Source organism: Pelecanus crispus, chromosome 13, assembly GCF_030463565.1.
Source record: "Pelecanus crispus isolate bPelCri1 chromosome 13, bPelCri1.pri, whole genome shotgun sequence".
Taxonomy (NCBI): domain Eukaryota; kingdom Metazoa; phylum Chordata; class Aves; order Pelecaniformes; family Pelecanidae; genus Pelecanus; species Pelecanus crispus.
The window spans coordinates 3,546,404-3,560,964 of NC_134655.1; the positions used below are offsets into that span (position 1 = coordinate 3,546,404).

General features: G+C 45.8%; 1 protein-coding gene across 1 annotated transcript; it reads left to right on the forward strand.

Moving 5' to 3' along the window:
* The first annotated feature begins 277 nt into the window (after positions 1-277).
* Positions 278-14,291, forward strand: PGK1 (phosphoglycerate kinase 1). Its single transcript, XM_075720605.1, has 11 exons — positions 278-374; positions 3,159-3,209; positions 4,317-4,472; positions 4,591-4,735; positions 6,876-6,979; positions 7,714-7,833; positions 10,439-10,553; positions 10,856-11,035; positions 11,588-11,765; positions 12,036-12,134; positions 13,845-14,291. The coding sequence occupies exons 1-11, from the start codon at positions 310-312 to the stop codon at positions 13,883-13,885; spliced, it is 1,254 nt and encodes a 417-aa protein (XP_075576720.1). The 5' UTR covers positions 278-309; the 3' UTR covers positions 13,886-14,291.
* The last annotated feature ends 270 nt before the right edge of the window (positions 14,292-14,561 follow it).

A 14,561-nucleotide genomic window follows, 5' to 3' on the forward strand; every position in this document is an offset into this window, starting at 1 on the left:
CCCTGGCAGGGCCGCGGCCCGGGCCGGCCCCTTCCCGCCGCTCTCCCCGCGCCGCGGGCGCCGAGCCGGGCGCTGCGTGCGGGACGTGACCGGGCCTCCCGCCGCAGCCCGGCCTCCCGCGGGGGCGGGCAGAGCGCCGACGGGCGGGCGGCTCGACCAGTAGCGACGCGCGGCGGGCGGCGCGGTCCAATCGGTGGCGGGCAGGGGCGGGGCGGGCTGGGTGCCGGCGGCGCTGGCGGTGGCTGCGGCAGAAGCGCGGGCGGCGGCGGAGCAGAGCGGCGGTCGGGTCGGATCGGGCACGGAGCAGCCATGTCCCTCTCCAACAAGCTCACCCTCGATAAGGTGGACGTGAAGGGCAAGCGGGTCGTCATGAGGTGAGGAGCTGGGGCCCGCCGCACGCATTCCCGCCGTGCGGTGAGGGGTTGAACGGCCCGGCCCGGCCCGGCCTGGCCATGCCCGGGGCCGCCGCCCCTGGTGCCCTTGTCCCGAGGGCGGCCCTCGGCAGCGGCCGGGCCCCCCGAGGAGGGCGGGAGGCCGCGGGGGTGGCGGGCGGTGGTGCCTCCCGGGGATGGAGGGGTGTGGGGAGCCGCCCGCGGCCTCCCGGGCCCCGGCGGGGCTCACCTGCCCGCCCTCCCCGCTGGGCCCGGGCGGCGGGGCTCGGCGGGCTCCCCGCGGGCGGGGGCCGGTTTCCGCGCAGCTTTCCTCAGGCAGCAGCAAGTGTTCTCTGTCCTCAGCAGCTTCTTGTCTCAGCCCGGCGAATTATTTTCTGTAGGGTTTTGGTTTCGGTTTTTTTTTTTTTTTTTCCCTTTCTCCCGTACGCCGACTGTTGGCAAGGCCCCGTGCATCCTGGCTTACCCGTCGAGGCAATGTGCCTGTTTCCCCGTGAGGGGGGATGTGATTGACGGCAGGAGCGTAAATCCAGGCCTGGCAAAGCCGAGGCGGGCCCGCACCGCCTGCCCGGGGAGCTGCAACCGCAGGGGCTCTGCCTCGGGGCTTCCGCTGCCTGCACAGGTATCGCCCGCGGGCTGTTGGAGGGGAAAACTGGCCAGTCTGGCATGCTTTTATTCGGGAGCTCTACAAAAAAAGGTTATTCCCCCGTTCCCTTTTTCCTTCACGCAAATCCAAAAAGCGTTGCAATAAAAAAAAAGTGAAAATGTGGTTCTGGCCAGCTGCCCAAATACAATGATCATTCTGCTTTTTGCAGTAAGAGTCGAATCACGGGTATTCAGCACATCCTGGTGTAAAACCCTAAAAGAGGAATTCGTAGCTTATTTATAAACTATTAAGGCCTGCTGAAAGCCTAATGTTGGAATTGCTGCCAGACGTTAAGAGATAAGGGCACTGAGGTAAATCGTGGTACATCCTGCTCAAAATACTCTCATTGTGGGATTCTTCGCCCAAGGTCACCCTAATATGACTAGTATTTGTCTGTTATCTTGCTCGATGAGTAAGCAAGTGTAACAAAATTATAGCTTCTCCTCCCTGTAGCCTGTGTCAGACAGCTTGCTCTTTTTATCTTGTCTCTCTGTCGTCTTTTGAAGTTGTTCCCTAGAAATTGATTACCAGAAACCGGTCCTCGTAATGAGTACTGAAGAAGCTAGCTCCTAAATCTGGTACAATAAAAGATCTTTTTATTTCTGTAACAACTGGTTTGGGGTTTTGGGGTTTTTTTTGCCATCTGACTCTTCTTTCCTTTTGTGAGCTGTGGTACAGAGAACAGTCTTGCATTGGCAGAGGATGCATTAGCCAGCTCTTAGTCTCTGATGATTAATGCACATACTTGTGCAATTCTGTGACGGGCTGCTAGAACTGAGCGAAACAGCAGATGACACACTGATCTTTGTGTTTCCCGCCTGCATCTTTTTTCCCCGAAAAGAATCACCATGTGCTCTCAGTACTACTAAAATCGATACTTCTTTTTTTCCTCTCATATTCATCATGATTTTGGCAGACTCATAACCTGCTAATCTTCCAGTCCTAGTGCCAAAGCTTCAAGAGAAGTTGGGAATGGGGAGGAGAAATGGTTCAAGGGGAGCTCAGATTTCAGTTGTCCTGCAGTGGGGAAGAAGGGTGAGCTGGGTCTTTCTTTTGTAGCTCGATGGTTCTGTAAAGCAAGCTATTCTTTCATTCTCTCATTTTAGAATAATAGCATGATAATGGTGCTTTTCTTTCCCCTTTCTAGAATTAGTCCACTGTACTGTGGGGCTGCCAGTTCAATTTCTTTCTGCTCAGCTAGTCTGGTTGTGCTGGCAGCTTTTGTCATTCTTCCCATCTGTTTCTCGTGCTGAGCAGGCTACAAGAGAATTCAAGCAACTTCCTGAATTTTGTTGCTCTTTAATACAGATACAGAATGATGAAGAGTGAACTGTAACACCATATTTCACTTTCCTCGTTCTGATACGCTGTTACAGTCGGTTAGATGTTCCCTTCCCCTCTGTAGCTCTGTGAGTAATTTCTGCCTTTAGCTGTTACGCAGCGCAGCTTCCTGCTGCCGCTAGTCAGCACATGGGCACAAGGTATGCTAGTGAGGAATGGCTGATGAAACTCCTCCCTTCCATCCCTTCATCTGGCATGAGTAGGGAAGTTGCCTCTAGATCCACGTCAGGTCTTCCAGTGGGAATGTGATAAGCCGCAGCACTCAGCTGCAGAGAACAGAAATTCAAAGTTGTAGGCAATAAGTGGACAGCTTTTTTGAGCCTGCCTGCTTGCTGTAGTAGTCCAACCAAGTATTTTAGGGGCCTCGTTAGAGAACACAGTGTCGTTTTTCATTATTTGCTTCCTTTCCCTTGGAAGCTCCTAGTCGGTGATTTGAGAGCATGTTGTTTAAAATGAAAAGGTGGTGGGGAGGTTGTTCAATCTCAGTTTTATTTCCTGCTCCAGCATCATTGCTGCTGAGGTCATGAGCATTAGGATGTATTGGTGGCATAGTTTTACTAAGTCATTCTACCAGATGTTTGTTCTCCATTTGTGTGTTATTATTACAAGCAGAAATGGCTAATAACATACTGATTTCAAAACAGAACTTGTGTACAAGGCAGAGCTAAAAATCTTATTCTAATTGTAACGTTGCTTTTCTAGCCAGCGCCTTTACTGGCAGGTTCTCCCACTCTTTGTAAAAGAAGTTTGTTGAGTATCTAATTTTATTTCTGTTTTTTTAGGGTTGACTTCAATGTTCCAATGAAGGATCACAAAATAACCAACAATCAAAGGTGAGCCATAATTTCCATCTCAGATGGAAGCCCCAAAGTCTGTTTTCTCTCCGATTTTAGCCCAGTTCTGTTAGCAGTACCTGGAATGCTACCATGATTAAGCTGTCATTGCTCATAACAGAATATTAAAGGTGTCTCGGAGAAGGTCTGAGAATTGTTAATTAAAAGCCCTGTAGCTATTAGCAAACTACGCTAACTACAAGGCTCCTTCTCACCATAGCTGCTGTGGAAAGCACATAGAAAAAGTCTTTTAATCATACAGATCCTAAACTTCATTCTTTAAATACAGTTGAAGCATTATGACCATTTCACAACCACATCCCTTTGGCTGCGTGTGAAAATTTGCTGTATTTGTTGGTAGGATCCGGAAGACTTTCTGCTTCCTGGTTACCCTGTGGTTATGTTAACTTGTTGGCTTATGTTAGAATAATTGTTCTAGTGCAGCATACAAAGACACAGGGTTTAGGTTTAGAAACAGTGATATGAAATGTTTTGTCTTGCCTCTCTGTCACTTGCAGGTAGGTGCCAGTTTTGTTCCCCACAATATGCTCAGTGCTCAGCGTTCACCTCCTTTCTTTATTGGTTCAGGATCACAGGCTAAACCAGGAAGCCCGGTAATGTTCAAGTGTGTCCTGGCATTTCTTAGCTACAAGCAATCAGCAGAATTTAGATTACAAAATGCGTTTTACTTCCGCATCCTGCGTCGCATGGAAGATAACAGTGAAACATATGAAAACATGCTGGGGCGGAGAATTTTGTTGATGCTTTCTTGACCATGCTTCAGGATAGTCACAGTCCCTAGGAGAAGAGCAGGTTGGGTTAGCTCCACAGGGAAAGCCATGCTCTGTGGGATGTGGTTAGTCTCCTAGATGGTTGTTGTAGCAAGGACAGGTTGCTAAGAAGCCCAGTGTCCCTTTTGGAGACTTACCAGTGGTGATGCCCTGCTGTCTTTTCATGAGGGGTAGGCTGACCCATGAGAATGCCAGAGGTAGGATTGAAGTATTTTTGAGGGACAGCTCCCAGGGCTCTTGTGTAAGTGGTCACTGAGTCTGCTTGCCTGGTAAACCACCTGAATCCTTTTTCATTTATTCTTCTCTGCCATTACAGAATCAAGGCGGCTGTTCCTACCATCAAGCACTGCTTGGATCATGGAGCCAAGTCAGTGGTTTTGATGAGTCACCTGGGTCGCCCGGATGGTGTTCCCATGCCGGAAAAGTTCTCCTTGGCCCCAGTAGCTGTGGAGCTTAAAGCGCTCTTGGGCAGGTGAAGTAGAAGAGCAGTCCAGCACGCATCAGGCCCTCTCTGTCAGCGGGCCTGGATGCTTTCCTTTCTGAAGGGAAGAGTCACTGGTAGGATGACAGCGTATATCTTGTGTTTGCAGGGAGGTCTTATTCCTGAAGGATTGTGTTGGTCCTGAGGTGGAGAAGGCCTGCGCTAATCCTGCCGCTGGCTCCATCATCCTGCTAGAGAACCTCCGATTCCATGTAGAAGAAGAAGGGAAAGGGAAGGATGCTTCAGGGAACAAGGTGAAACTTCAAGTCTAGCTTTTGTGCATAACCTTTTCTGGTCTTACTACCTCGTTTGCTGCAGATTGACAAGGAACCAGCAACCTATCAAAAATACTGTTTATGAATTTGATCTCGGAAAGATGTCGGAGATCTTTAGTTCAGCGTGTCTGACCACTTGTACCACGCTGTGCAAAAGTTTGAGCCAAATGCGTTGAACTTCCAAAATGAAACAGCTTAAGTGAAGGGCTGTAGATGACTCTGCCAAAGGTGGTGTAGTCCATAAAAGAAGGAAAAAGGAGCGAAATAGGGCTGTGCAGGATATTGTTTGCCGCTTATTAGACTTTATTTTGGGATGTCTAAACCAAAAATGAAGGTCTGTTGGAGATAGTTTGTTGCCACTAGGGCCATAAGAATGGCACTTCTTTCTTGGTTATCTGGCTAATGTTTTAATATAATGTTTAAACATTCTGCAACATAGGGATTATCAGACCCTTTTATAAGCCTGTCTGCTCTTACGAGTAGTCGTCTAGAACCAGGCTGCCTTGCACCTCTGACATTTTGTTGAAGGTCAGGAAGAATGCTTGCTCCAGACAGCTGCTTTTCTTAGCGATGGTGACCCCGTTGACTTTACGCAGGCCTTGGCTCCTTTCAGGTTCAGTGCGGGGAGTGGAATGCTGATGGCCTGCGGTGCCCTTTTTGGGCTGACACAGGACTCCTGTCCCTTGATAAAATAGCCCAGAGAATTAGTAAGCCTTTGCAGATGGCAATGAGAAACTGAGCAAGTCTGGAATTACTCGCTACTAGAACTGTGTGCCACTGAAAGCCAATATGGTGGCAGGGAGAAGAGTGGGGCAAGGACTTAATTTGCTTTGGAAAGAGTTTTGTGCGTTTCTGTACGTCTCGGGTTATTTAACTGGGTGTATGCATATGGAAGCACGCACTGCAGCTGAGCGCAACAGGAGAGGTGCTGTTGACAGACCTGTTTCTCATCCTAACAGAGGTGAAAGGCAGTGCTATGGGAATAGTGATGCAACACAAGACTGCAGATTACTAACTGGCGCTTAGAAACTGCGGCTTTCCAAAGCAGATCAAGTGGTAGTGGTTCCTTCATTCAGAGCCTCTTGTGTTCTGCTTACAGATGTTACTGGTTTTAACAGGAGCACTTAATCTCTTTGTGTAAAGCCGGGCAATCTACCAAGTGAAGGAGTGGCTGACAGCATTGTTCTGCAATCTGTGTTGTCCCTTGGCTTGTCTTCTGCCCGGGCTGTGTGAATAAAAGGGCACCCAAAGCCACGCTGAGCCCACCTGCCATGCATTAGAGTACCTTCCTGCCGTCGTCCCCACGGTGTGAAATCTGGGTGCTGGCAGAGGTGATCGCCCGACTGCCAGTGTGGGCCTCTCTTCAAGAGCAAGTGCTGTAAACTAGTCACTAGTGCAGTCACTTACTGCCAAAGTGAGCACCGCTGTCCTGTCATGGTGGGAGAGAAAACTGAACTACGTGAGCCATCCCCTGAGGATTTGGTAGTTTGCTCGGAGGATGGAGAAAAAGTCTTTCAACAGAAATGCATCTGTTCTTTCCCACTACACACTAAGCTTATCTGCTCCTTTCACTGTGGCCTGTTGTAGTGTGCAGGTTATTTATGTTAATCCTCAATGCAGTCACTAAATCAATCCTTCAGGAGCTCATCCTTTTACCTGTGGCACCTGGAGATCACACTTTCTTTGTTCGGCAAGCGAGCATGAGTTTGTTTAGTCTCACCTCAGCATTGCCTCATCTCTGCACACCCTTTCTGTGTTACCTATGTTCACTGCACAAAACTGGAAATCTGTTGGAGAGAGACTGGAAGGTTGGTAGTGCTGCAGTTCATTCCTGCTCTGTTGCTGGACTAGAGACTTGAAGTGGGAACAGTCCTCAGGCCTGTAATAGCAGTCTTGGGGAGTTTAATGTGGAGTTAAACCATTTAAACCTTTTTGTTGCTCCTGCTGGACTGGGAAAGAGTGTATGAAATGCAGTGACCCACAGGATGAACTGATGAGTTTCTCCAGCTGACCTTTCTTTGCTTTGGGTTTACAAGTCAAATGGCTGACTTGGACTTTAGTTTCAGAATCAGCTCTGTGTACCTGAATAGCACAAACTTGTCACTCTCTCTCTTTTTAGATCAAGGCTGATTCTGCAAAAGTGGAGGCTTTCCGCGCCTCTCTTTCTAAACTGGGAGATGTCTATGTCAACGATGCTTTTGGGACTGCCCACCGAGCTCACAGGTGTGTATCCATTCTCCCTCCACAGGCAGAACTGCAAAATGGTGTCTGCCATGGAAACACATACAGCTTTGCCCCCAATGAGTTTTAACTTCTTTTTGGGCTTATCCCGTTATCATTCTGCTGTGTTTGTTCTTGTGTAATGGATTTAGTGGAGGTAGCTGTCAGTAACATATGCTCTTTCAAGTTTGCCTCTGGGAACAGGAGATGGCTGAAACTCTGAAGACTTGAATTGACTTTTTAGGCTTTGAAGATACAAGAATTACTTGCTTAGGACTTGTATAAATTGTCCTGCAATTACAGCAGACCTCTTTTCCAAAAGATTAATGGCTCCAGATTGATTATTCTCATGGAGTGCATTTAGATATGTGTACTTGCAAACTGTACTGGTCCTCTTTCAGCTTGATTTCATAATCCAGTGCTGTTGGAGGAAGACATCTCTGCTCTTGCCATGCTTATTTGTCCCTCAGCGTTTTGGATCACTAGTTAGTTAACATTAGAAATGTCTTGCATATCAATATGTCTGTGCAGAAACCATCTTGGAAAGTAACTATGTACAGCCATCTTATCAAACTAGGAAAACAAAACCCTCATGTCTGTTTTCAAGCAGGTAGTAGCCATTGTCATTGCTGCGGTTGACTAAAGGATTTGGTTTATAATGCTGGGAGACACAGAGGTGTTTGGACCTGTACTGATAGAAAATTTTTCCTTTCTGCACTCTTACTTTTATTCTGCAGCTCCATGGTAGGTGTCAATCTGCCTCAGAAGGCTGCTGGCTTCCTGATGAAGAAAGAACTGGATTATTTTGCTAAGGCCCTAGAGAGTCCGGAGAGACCCTTCTTAGCAATTCTTGGAGGGTAAGACTCGAGCATATCAACTCTGTATTTTTCTTTAACTCCTCTGTAAGAAATGAAAAGTTACTTTGGCTTGGTTCAAACAAGCGCTTTCCTTTTAACTGTACCTACAGTTCAGATTTGTAGATAAATCCCAAGATCTCTGTAAGATGTGGATTAGAGAGGAGCTAACTGACCATGTCCGCTCCTGTGATGATGCGATCAGGGTCTGCTTGTTGCATCTCCTGACCTGTTACATTCCCCAAATTGAGGTGGTCCACAGCAGTTTGTTGTAGAGATGAACGAGAAGATAGATAGATAGATACACGTGATGGCCTGAAACATTGGCAGTGACCTTTCCTCCGCAGTTCAGAGTACAAGCATCCTGCAGGCTCAGCACTATGTAAGTTGACACGAGCTGTCATTATGCAACGGTGACCTGCTGCAGCTGGATGGGCCTCTGCTCTTCCGCAGCAGCTCGTGTGCAAAGAAACTTGAAGGTGCAAAACCAAGTGACTGGTTGTGTGTAGAAATATTTCCCATCACTGCTGATTTTTGTCACGTGTGTACCCAGTTTAGCACTGTAGTTCTGTGACAGTGTATTTCAGTTCATCAGGTGAATTAAAATACTTTGCTAAGTAACGCAAAGCTGGGACACCGTAACATTCCTGTGTTCTTGATAGAAGTATGTGGCTTATTCCTGCTCTTTGCACCCATAAATATGTTTTTTAAGAAGTAGTATTCGGTTCTCACAGTAGTATTCAGTTCTCACATAAAGTTTTAAACTTCTTCTATGACCTTGGTTATATTGAACGATGCTTTTTTTTCTTTTTATTAGTACCCTTCCAAGGTTTACAGCTGCAGGTGACCCATCATTAAGTGCTATACACTCCTCATTGCCTTTGATGGAAGTTGCAGGTATATCACCAAGAGAAAGCTTGTTAGTTACATTATCAGGTGTCCGAGTTACAGCAGCAGCTGGGATGGCCAAAATGTTAAAATATCCGGCCTATTAGTAAAGTCTGGCAGTGTTGTAAATCCAGTGGGAACAAAATAACCTTTTTTGAGGGGTGCATAACAGGGGTGACCAGCATGTCCCAGTCTAGGAGCTGGCTACTGAACTCATCGCATGGCCAAGGACTGATGAAAGCTGATTGCATCTTAGCGAGTCACGGGAGGAGCTCTGAGAGCAGTTCAGAGCCAGAAAATCCCTTTACCTGTTTGAAAGCACCACCTTTCCACTGGCAGTGCAGCCAGTTCTGAGGGAGGATGGCAGATCGAGCAACTCTTGCTCGATTGTACCAGAGGGAAGTCACACTTGAAAGGTGCATGTGGTCCAGCTGCAGGTGTGCTACTGCTTCTATATAACAAAATTGGGCCTAGAAGATGAACTGAGAACAACTGTACTAACGAGTAAAGTGGAAATGAAATGTGTTGGCAAAGAAAGACCATGCGTGGGAAAGTAATTCAGTGGCAGGAGCAGGGTATGTGCAAGGGAAAGAAACAAAAATCTGATTCACCTTCACATCTCTCTTTGCCTGGAGCTGCACACGGCAAGATGGGCCCTGCAGGGTTTTGCTGTGGCTCTGTCCCATCCCATCACCGCTGCTTTACCAGTTCAGCTCCCACAGCGTGGCAACATGAGCAAATTCGCGGCTTAAACTGGGGTTGGCGGCTGGTTCACACCAGAGCTCTGCATGGTCACTAAGGCTGGATTTGTAGAGGCAGTACCTATTTCTTATGGTTAGGTCTGAAAGCACTTTATTAAATTCGTATCATTGTCCCTGTTTTAGAGATGGGGAAACTAAAGCAAGAAGAGGAAATGGTCTTGTCTAATGTCACCAAGCAGGGCATGGTCAAACTAAGACTATAATGCAAGTCTCCTGAGTGTCAGCCTAGGTTTAGCTCGGGGTTGTTTCCTAAGGTCTTTTATGAAGCTTTCTTTTAGATAACAACAAAAATTCCATACATGGCATTGAAGAGGGAAGAACAGGAGACTTGTGGCTATTTACTGCCTCCTCTGCCATTCCTATATAAAGTAATTTTGACATTGTTTTTCCATTATTATTTGTATCTTGTGCCAAAAGCAGTCATCTGCTTTTGGGCAGGGCAGTTCTGTATCACAGATCATCCTAGTAGCTTGAAGCTGTACTGTGAGCGTGATGGGTTGCAGGAGCTGGGCGTATGGTAGCTGGTACGGAGGATCCGGGGGTGGGCAGTGGCTGTGAGGGGCAGTGCTCTGGTCTCTGCTCTACCTTGCTGGACTGTCAGGGGAAATCAGGCTCTAAAGTGCCAAACAGCGTTTATATTTAAATAGGAAAAAAATGGAGGGATGAATAATGCTGTTGTAAGTCGATGTTTAACGCTGGCCTGTTAAGTTGCCAAGTTCCCTTTCTGCCCACTCCCAACAACTCCTTTGTTGGATCATTCTCTCAGGATGGCCTCGACATGCCACAGCCACAATATTGCCATTACTGAATAGCAGTTGCTTAATTCTGCTTCGATCCAAGAAGTCTTTGTGAGGCTTCATGCTGTCTTAGCTAAAGATTACTAGAGAGTAAGTTCTGTCTGAGGAGTTTTGGGCAGTGGCTCTACCTTATTCATTCTTTTTCCTTCTCTCTCGCACCAGAGCCAAAGTTCAGGATAAGATCCAGCTGATCAGTAACATGTTGGATAAGGTCAATGAGATGATCATTGGTGGTGGAATGGCGTTCACCTTCCTCAAAGTGCTCAACAACATGGAGGTATGAAAAGAGCAATTCTGCATCTGCTTCTAGTAAAGAATACTGTCAGAATGTCTCCTGTATGTTCTGGTATTGAGAACTGGCTACCTCGACTCTCTGCAAGAGTAGGGAGCACTGAGAAGTTACTTGACAATCACTTTGCAAAAATTGGATTACTGCCTATGTCTAGTTAGGTGCTTTAAGAAAATAGTCTTTCAGAAGTGCTGTCTGAGCAGTTCGGCTTGACTGCTGCTGTTCTCTTCCGTAATGACCAGTAGCTAAACAAACACCTGTCTCTTACTTTTCCCAAATAACTGCTCTAGATTGGCAACTCTCTGTTTGATGAAGAGGGATCAAAAATTGTCAAGGACCTGATGGCAAAGGCGGAGAAGAACGGTGTGAAGATTACTCTGCCTGTTGACTTCATCACTGCAGACAAATTTGATGAGCATGCACAGACTGGGGAAGCCACAGTGGCTTCAGGCATTCCCGCTGGCTGGATGGTAGGTTTTAGTAGGCAAGGGACTAAAAGAAGTAAGAGGCAGTAGTGGGGTGGGAAGGACACCTCTTAAAGGAGTAGAAATTGTGATCCTTTGCAAATGTTTCTGAAGGCAGTCAAGCTGCGTAGAGTTGTGTTGGTTTAATGAAACTGAAGCCCTGTTTCTCCTGAATTTTTACGTCTAAAGTAGCTTTTGTGAGATTTGGATTAAAACAGCAAAATTCTCCTAAAACCTTGAATGCAGTAGAAATCCCTTTTATTTGACTGGAATGTAAGTAGAGTTGGCAAAAGTTTCTAACGAAGGCTTCAAGCATGTGATGTTGATTTAAAAATATAACTTACTCGTACTAGGAAGATAAATACCACACCAGACTCCACCCTTCCGCAGCAGCTGCTGGCAGATCTTTCTGCTCCTCAGTATTCAGTGCATACAGGGAAACTCTTGCTTCGTATCCGGGGGTGAGGGGGAAGCTTCTGAGGGTCCCAGCTAGACACTGGTGATTTGAGATGAGGGTTGGCAGTAAGTGTATCTCTGGCTTCTCTTAACTTGTCTTAGGGCTTGGACTGCGGCCCTGAAAGTGTGAAGAAGTTTGTTGAAGTTGTGGGAAGGGCCAAGCAAATTGTGTGGAATGGTCCTGTTGGTGTCTTTGAGTGGGACAAGTTTGCCAAAGGAACCAAAGCCCTGATGGACAAAGTGGTAGAAGTAACTGGAAAGGGCAGCATCACCATTATTGGTAAGCAGTTGTATGTGTGTGTTCTTGTCTTTCTAAATGCAACAAGGAAGCTTCTGTTTGCCTGTACCACGTTAAAAATACTCGTGAAATTGTTTTTCTTTCCTCATGTTTTCATCTGTCCTTCAGCTTGGAGATAAGGGCTTTAAAAACTGCTGTATGTACTAATGCTGAGTATTTGGGAGCGGGACCAGCCCAGAGCAAGGCTCTGGCCCTTAAGCTGAACAAAATCTGAATTTCTTCCGTCTCTCATCGATTTTGTTTGTACTACAGGTGGTGGAGATACAGCTACTTGCTGCGCAAAGTGGAACACTGAGGATAAAGTTAGCCATGTCAGCACGGGCGGTGGTGCCAGCCTGGAACTGCTAGAGGGTAACTGTTCTTTTTTCTCTTAACTTGTTTGAGCAAATCGAGTAGTTCTGGGCGCTCTATCATGTGTTGATATTGAAGAAAGCACAACAATAGAGTGAATGTCTCTTCTGTTCCGCCATGCGGAGTTGTGTGTAGCTTTTGAGCAGTGAACTCCTCACTGCTCTTCTTTTGTAGTCCTCCCAGAGGAAGAGAGGCAAGAAAATGGAGTGTTCTTGCAAACAGCACAGTCCACCACTCCCAGAAAGCAAAAATGCTGGAATAGAAAATAAAACGGCCTTGAGAGCAGGCTCGCTTCTGTAGATGATCCCCTGAGACATGCTAACCAGACGGTTTAAAATGCCCAGCTTCTGTAGGGGAAATCTCATCAGAATAGTCTGGAATTTTTGCCAGAAGTCTCCTTTTCAGCGCATTGTTTGAAATTCCCTGGGTTTGGGGAGCCCTCTAGTGATCACTTACGAACCTGCACGGGGGTACTTGGAATTCAAAATGGTGAGAATTTACAGGATTCTTCTAATGAGTTACATTGTACTCTAAATGAGTTTTCATTTCCTCTGGTAATTAGCTGTTTCCCGATATGTGTAAATTATCTAATGCTGTCAACTTCTCTGTAGAAGAGAAACTGCAATAAACTGCATTGCAGCTGTTAGTTTCCAGCAGTTAGATGCGAGCCGGAGCTTTTGTTTCTGTTGCCTAGGGAGTGATGGTAAAGGGAAAGAATGCAGATGGCTAGAAGGAAACACTGTGCAACGGATTTATTTAAAAGGACAAACTTGTCTAAGTTTTGGCCCAAAATGTGGGTTTGTGTGTGTGATCTTTTAAATGTAACGGAAGTCTAGCTAATTAGAAAAGCTTCTGAAGATTTAAAAAAAAAAAAAAAAAAAAGCCCCCCCCCCCAACCCAGCAAACTAGCGAGTTGTGAATGGTGTTAAAATTCAGTACTGCCACACAACTTGAGTATTAGAAGGTAGGTTTTCTGGGAAAAAAAAAAAACCCAAACACAAAATCAAAACCAGAATGGTCTCTCTTCATAACTAAAGTAGGACAAATAGCTAAAAATGCTTTAGAAAACATTGCACTTCAATAATCTGGGCCCTCATACTCAAAGATGAGCATGTTCCTTGTTTCCATCAGTTGGAATGAGGCATGTAAATATCTAGACCTGGGTGTTTTAGTCCCAGTAAAAGACTTGAGACTTGTAGGAGGCTTTGTTTCTTTTTCTTAATTCAGTGTTAAAATTTCCACCACACACTCCAAAACTCTTATTTACACGCCACTAGAGATTGCAGAAGGTATGCAGCAACTCCCTAGATCCAATCAAAAATCTGTTTGCCATCAAACTTAATGGAAAAAGATCTTCGGTGTTTGGATCTGACCCTAGCAGAGAACTTGGATAGAAATTTACCGTTATTGTTAATTGAGAATTGATGACCGTGGTACGTTAAGAATCTGCTGACGTACGAGTGCAGCTGTGCTCTGGACACTCACTACAGTCCTAAAAAGTATTTACTGTGTGGAGCAGTTTAAATGTAACCCATATGCCTTAAGAGCCCTGGTCATCAACAGGAGTGTATGTAGAGCCAAGCTCTTCCATTTTTAACCTATAATTTCTGATTTTTAATCTGCTTAAATGTTGCAATTGCAAGTGTAAAACTTAGTTGTTTGAGGGCAGAAGGGTTCTTAACTTTATTGGTATTTTTTAACCGCTAACAGGTAAGGTTCTTCCCGGCGTGGATGCCTTGAGCAACGTGTAGAGAGCAGAGTATCGCCCCACTTCCCGGACCCGTGCACAGCCCCTGAGATTCAACACTTCAGCGCTTCTGTATTTCAGCTCTGCAACAGGCAGATCACAGAATGTAAACCGAAACTGGACAGGGTTTGAGGAGAAGACAATAGAGATATTTTACGACTGCAGTTTACATGATGTGGATTTGTCCACTGTTATCCCACTTGAATTAACGTAGTGAGTTTAAACTGTTGTTGTGAATTTAGAGTGTATATATTTATATTTTGCCTTTTCAAAGAGATGAATCCCTGTTAGCCATGTCTGTTTCCTCAGAAAGGAGTGCACTGTTTAGCTTCAATGTTCTTAGCAGGCATTTTCATCACTTGACACGGTTCAGAAACGAGAGGGGACTCCAGTTTTTTGGAGGCTGATTGTAATAGCTGCTGAATAAACAGATTTAAAGTGCTTCCAGTTTGTTTATGGTCCTTCTTTCAGATTTTTAGAATGGTCCACATTAAAATACCTTCTTCCTAGCATCAGGAGTTGGAGATATGTTTCCTTTTTGCATTAATTATAATATTTATAAATATGCTTTTATTTTTGTCCAGTAGATCTATCAGCACCCAGTCATCATCATCAAAGTGAACTTTGTTGGTAAGGAAGTAAATTGTTACAGATGTGCTGTTACGTTAAAACTTCCATGC

What these genes read in the sequence shown, in the direction of transcription:
- PGK1 (XM_075720605.1), top strand. Translation starts at nt 310, where the DNA reads ATGTCCCTCTCCAACAAGCTCACCCTCGATAAGGTGGACGTGAAGGGC. An exon ending in CTTAAAGCGCTCTTGGGCAG is followed by an intron (nt 4,473 to 4,590) that starts GTGAAGTAGAAG and finishes TTGTGTTTGCAG; the next exon opens with GGAGGTCTTATTCCTGAAGG. An exon ending in GGGCAGCATCACCATTATTG is followed by an intron (nt 11,766 to 12,035) that starts GTAAGCAGTTGT and finishes TTTGTACTACAG; the next exon opens with GTGGTGGAGATACAGCTACT.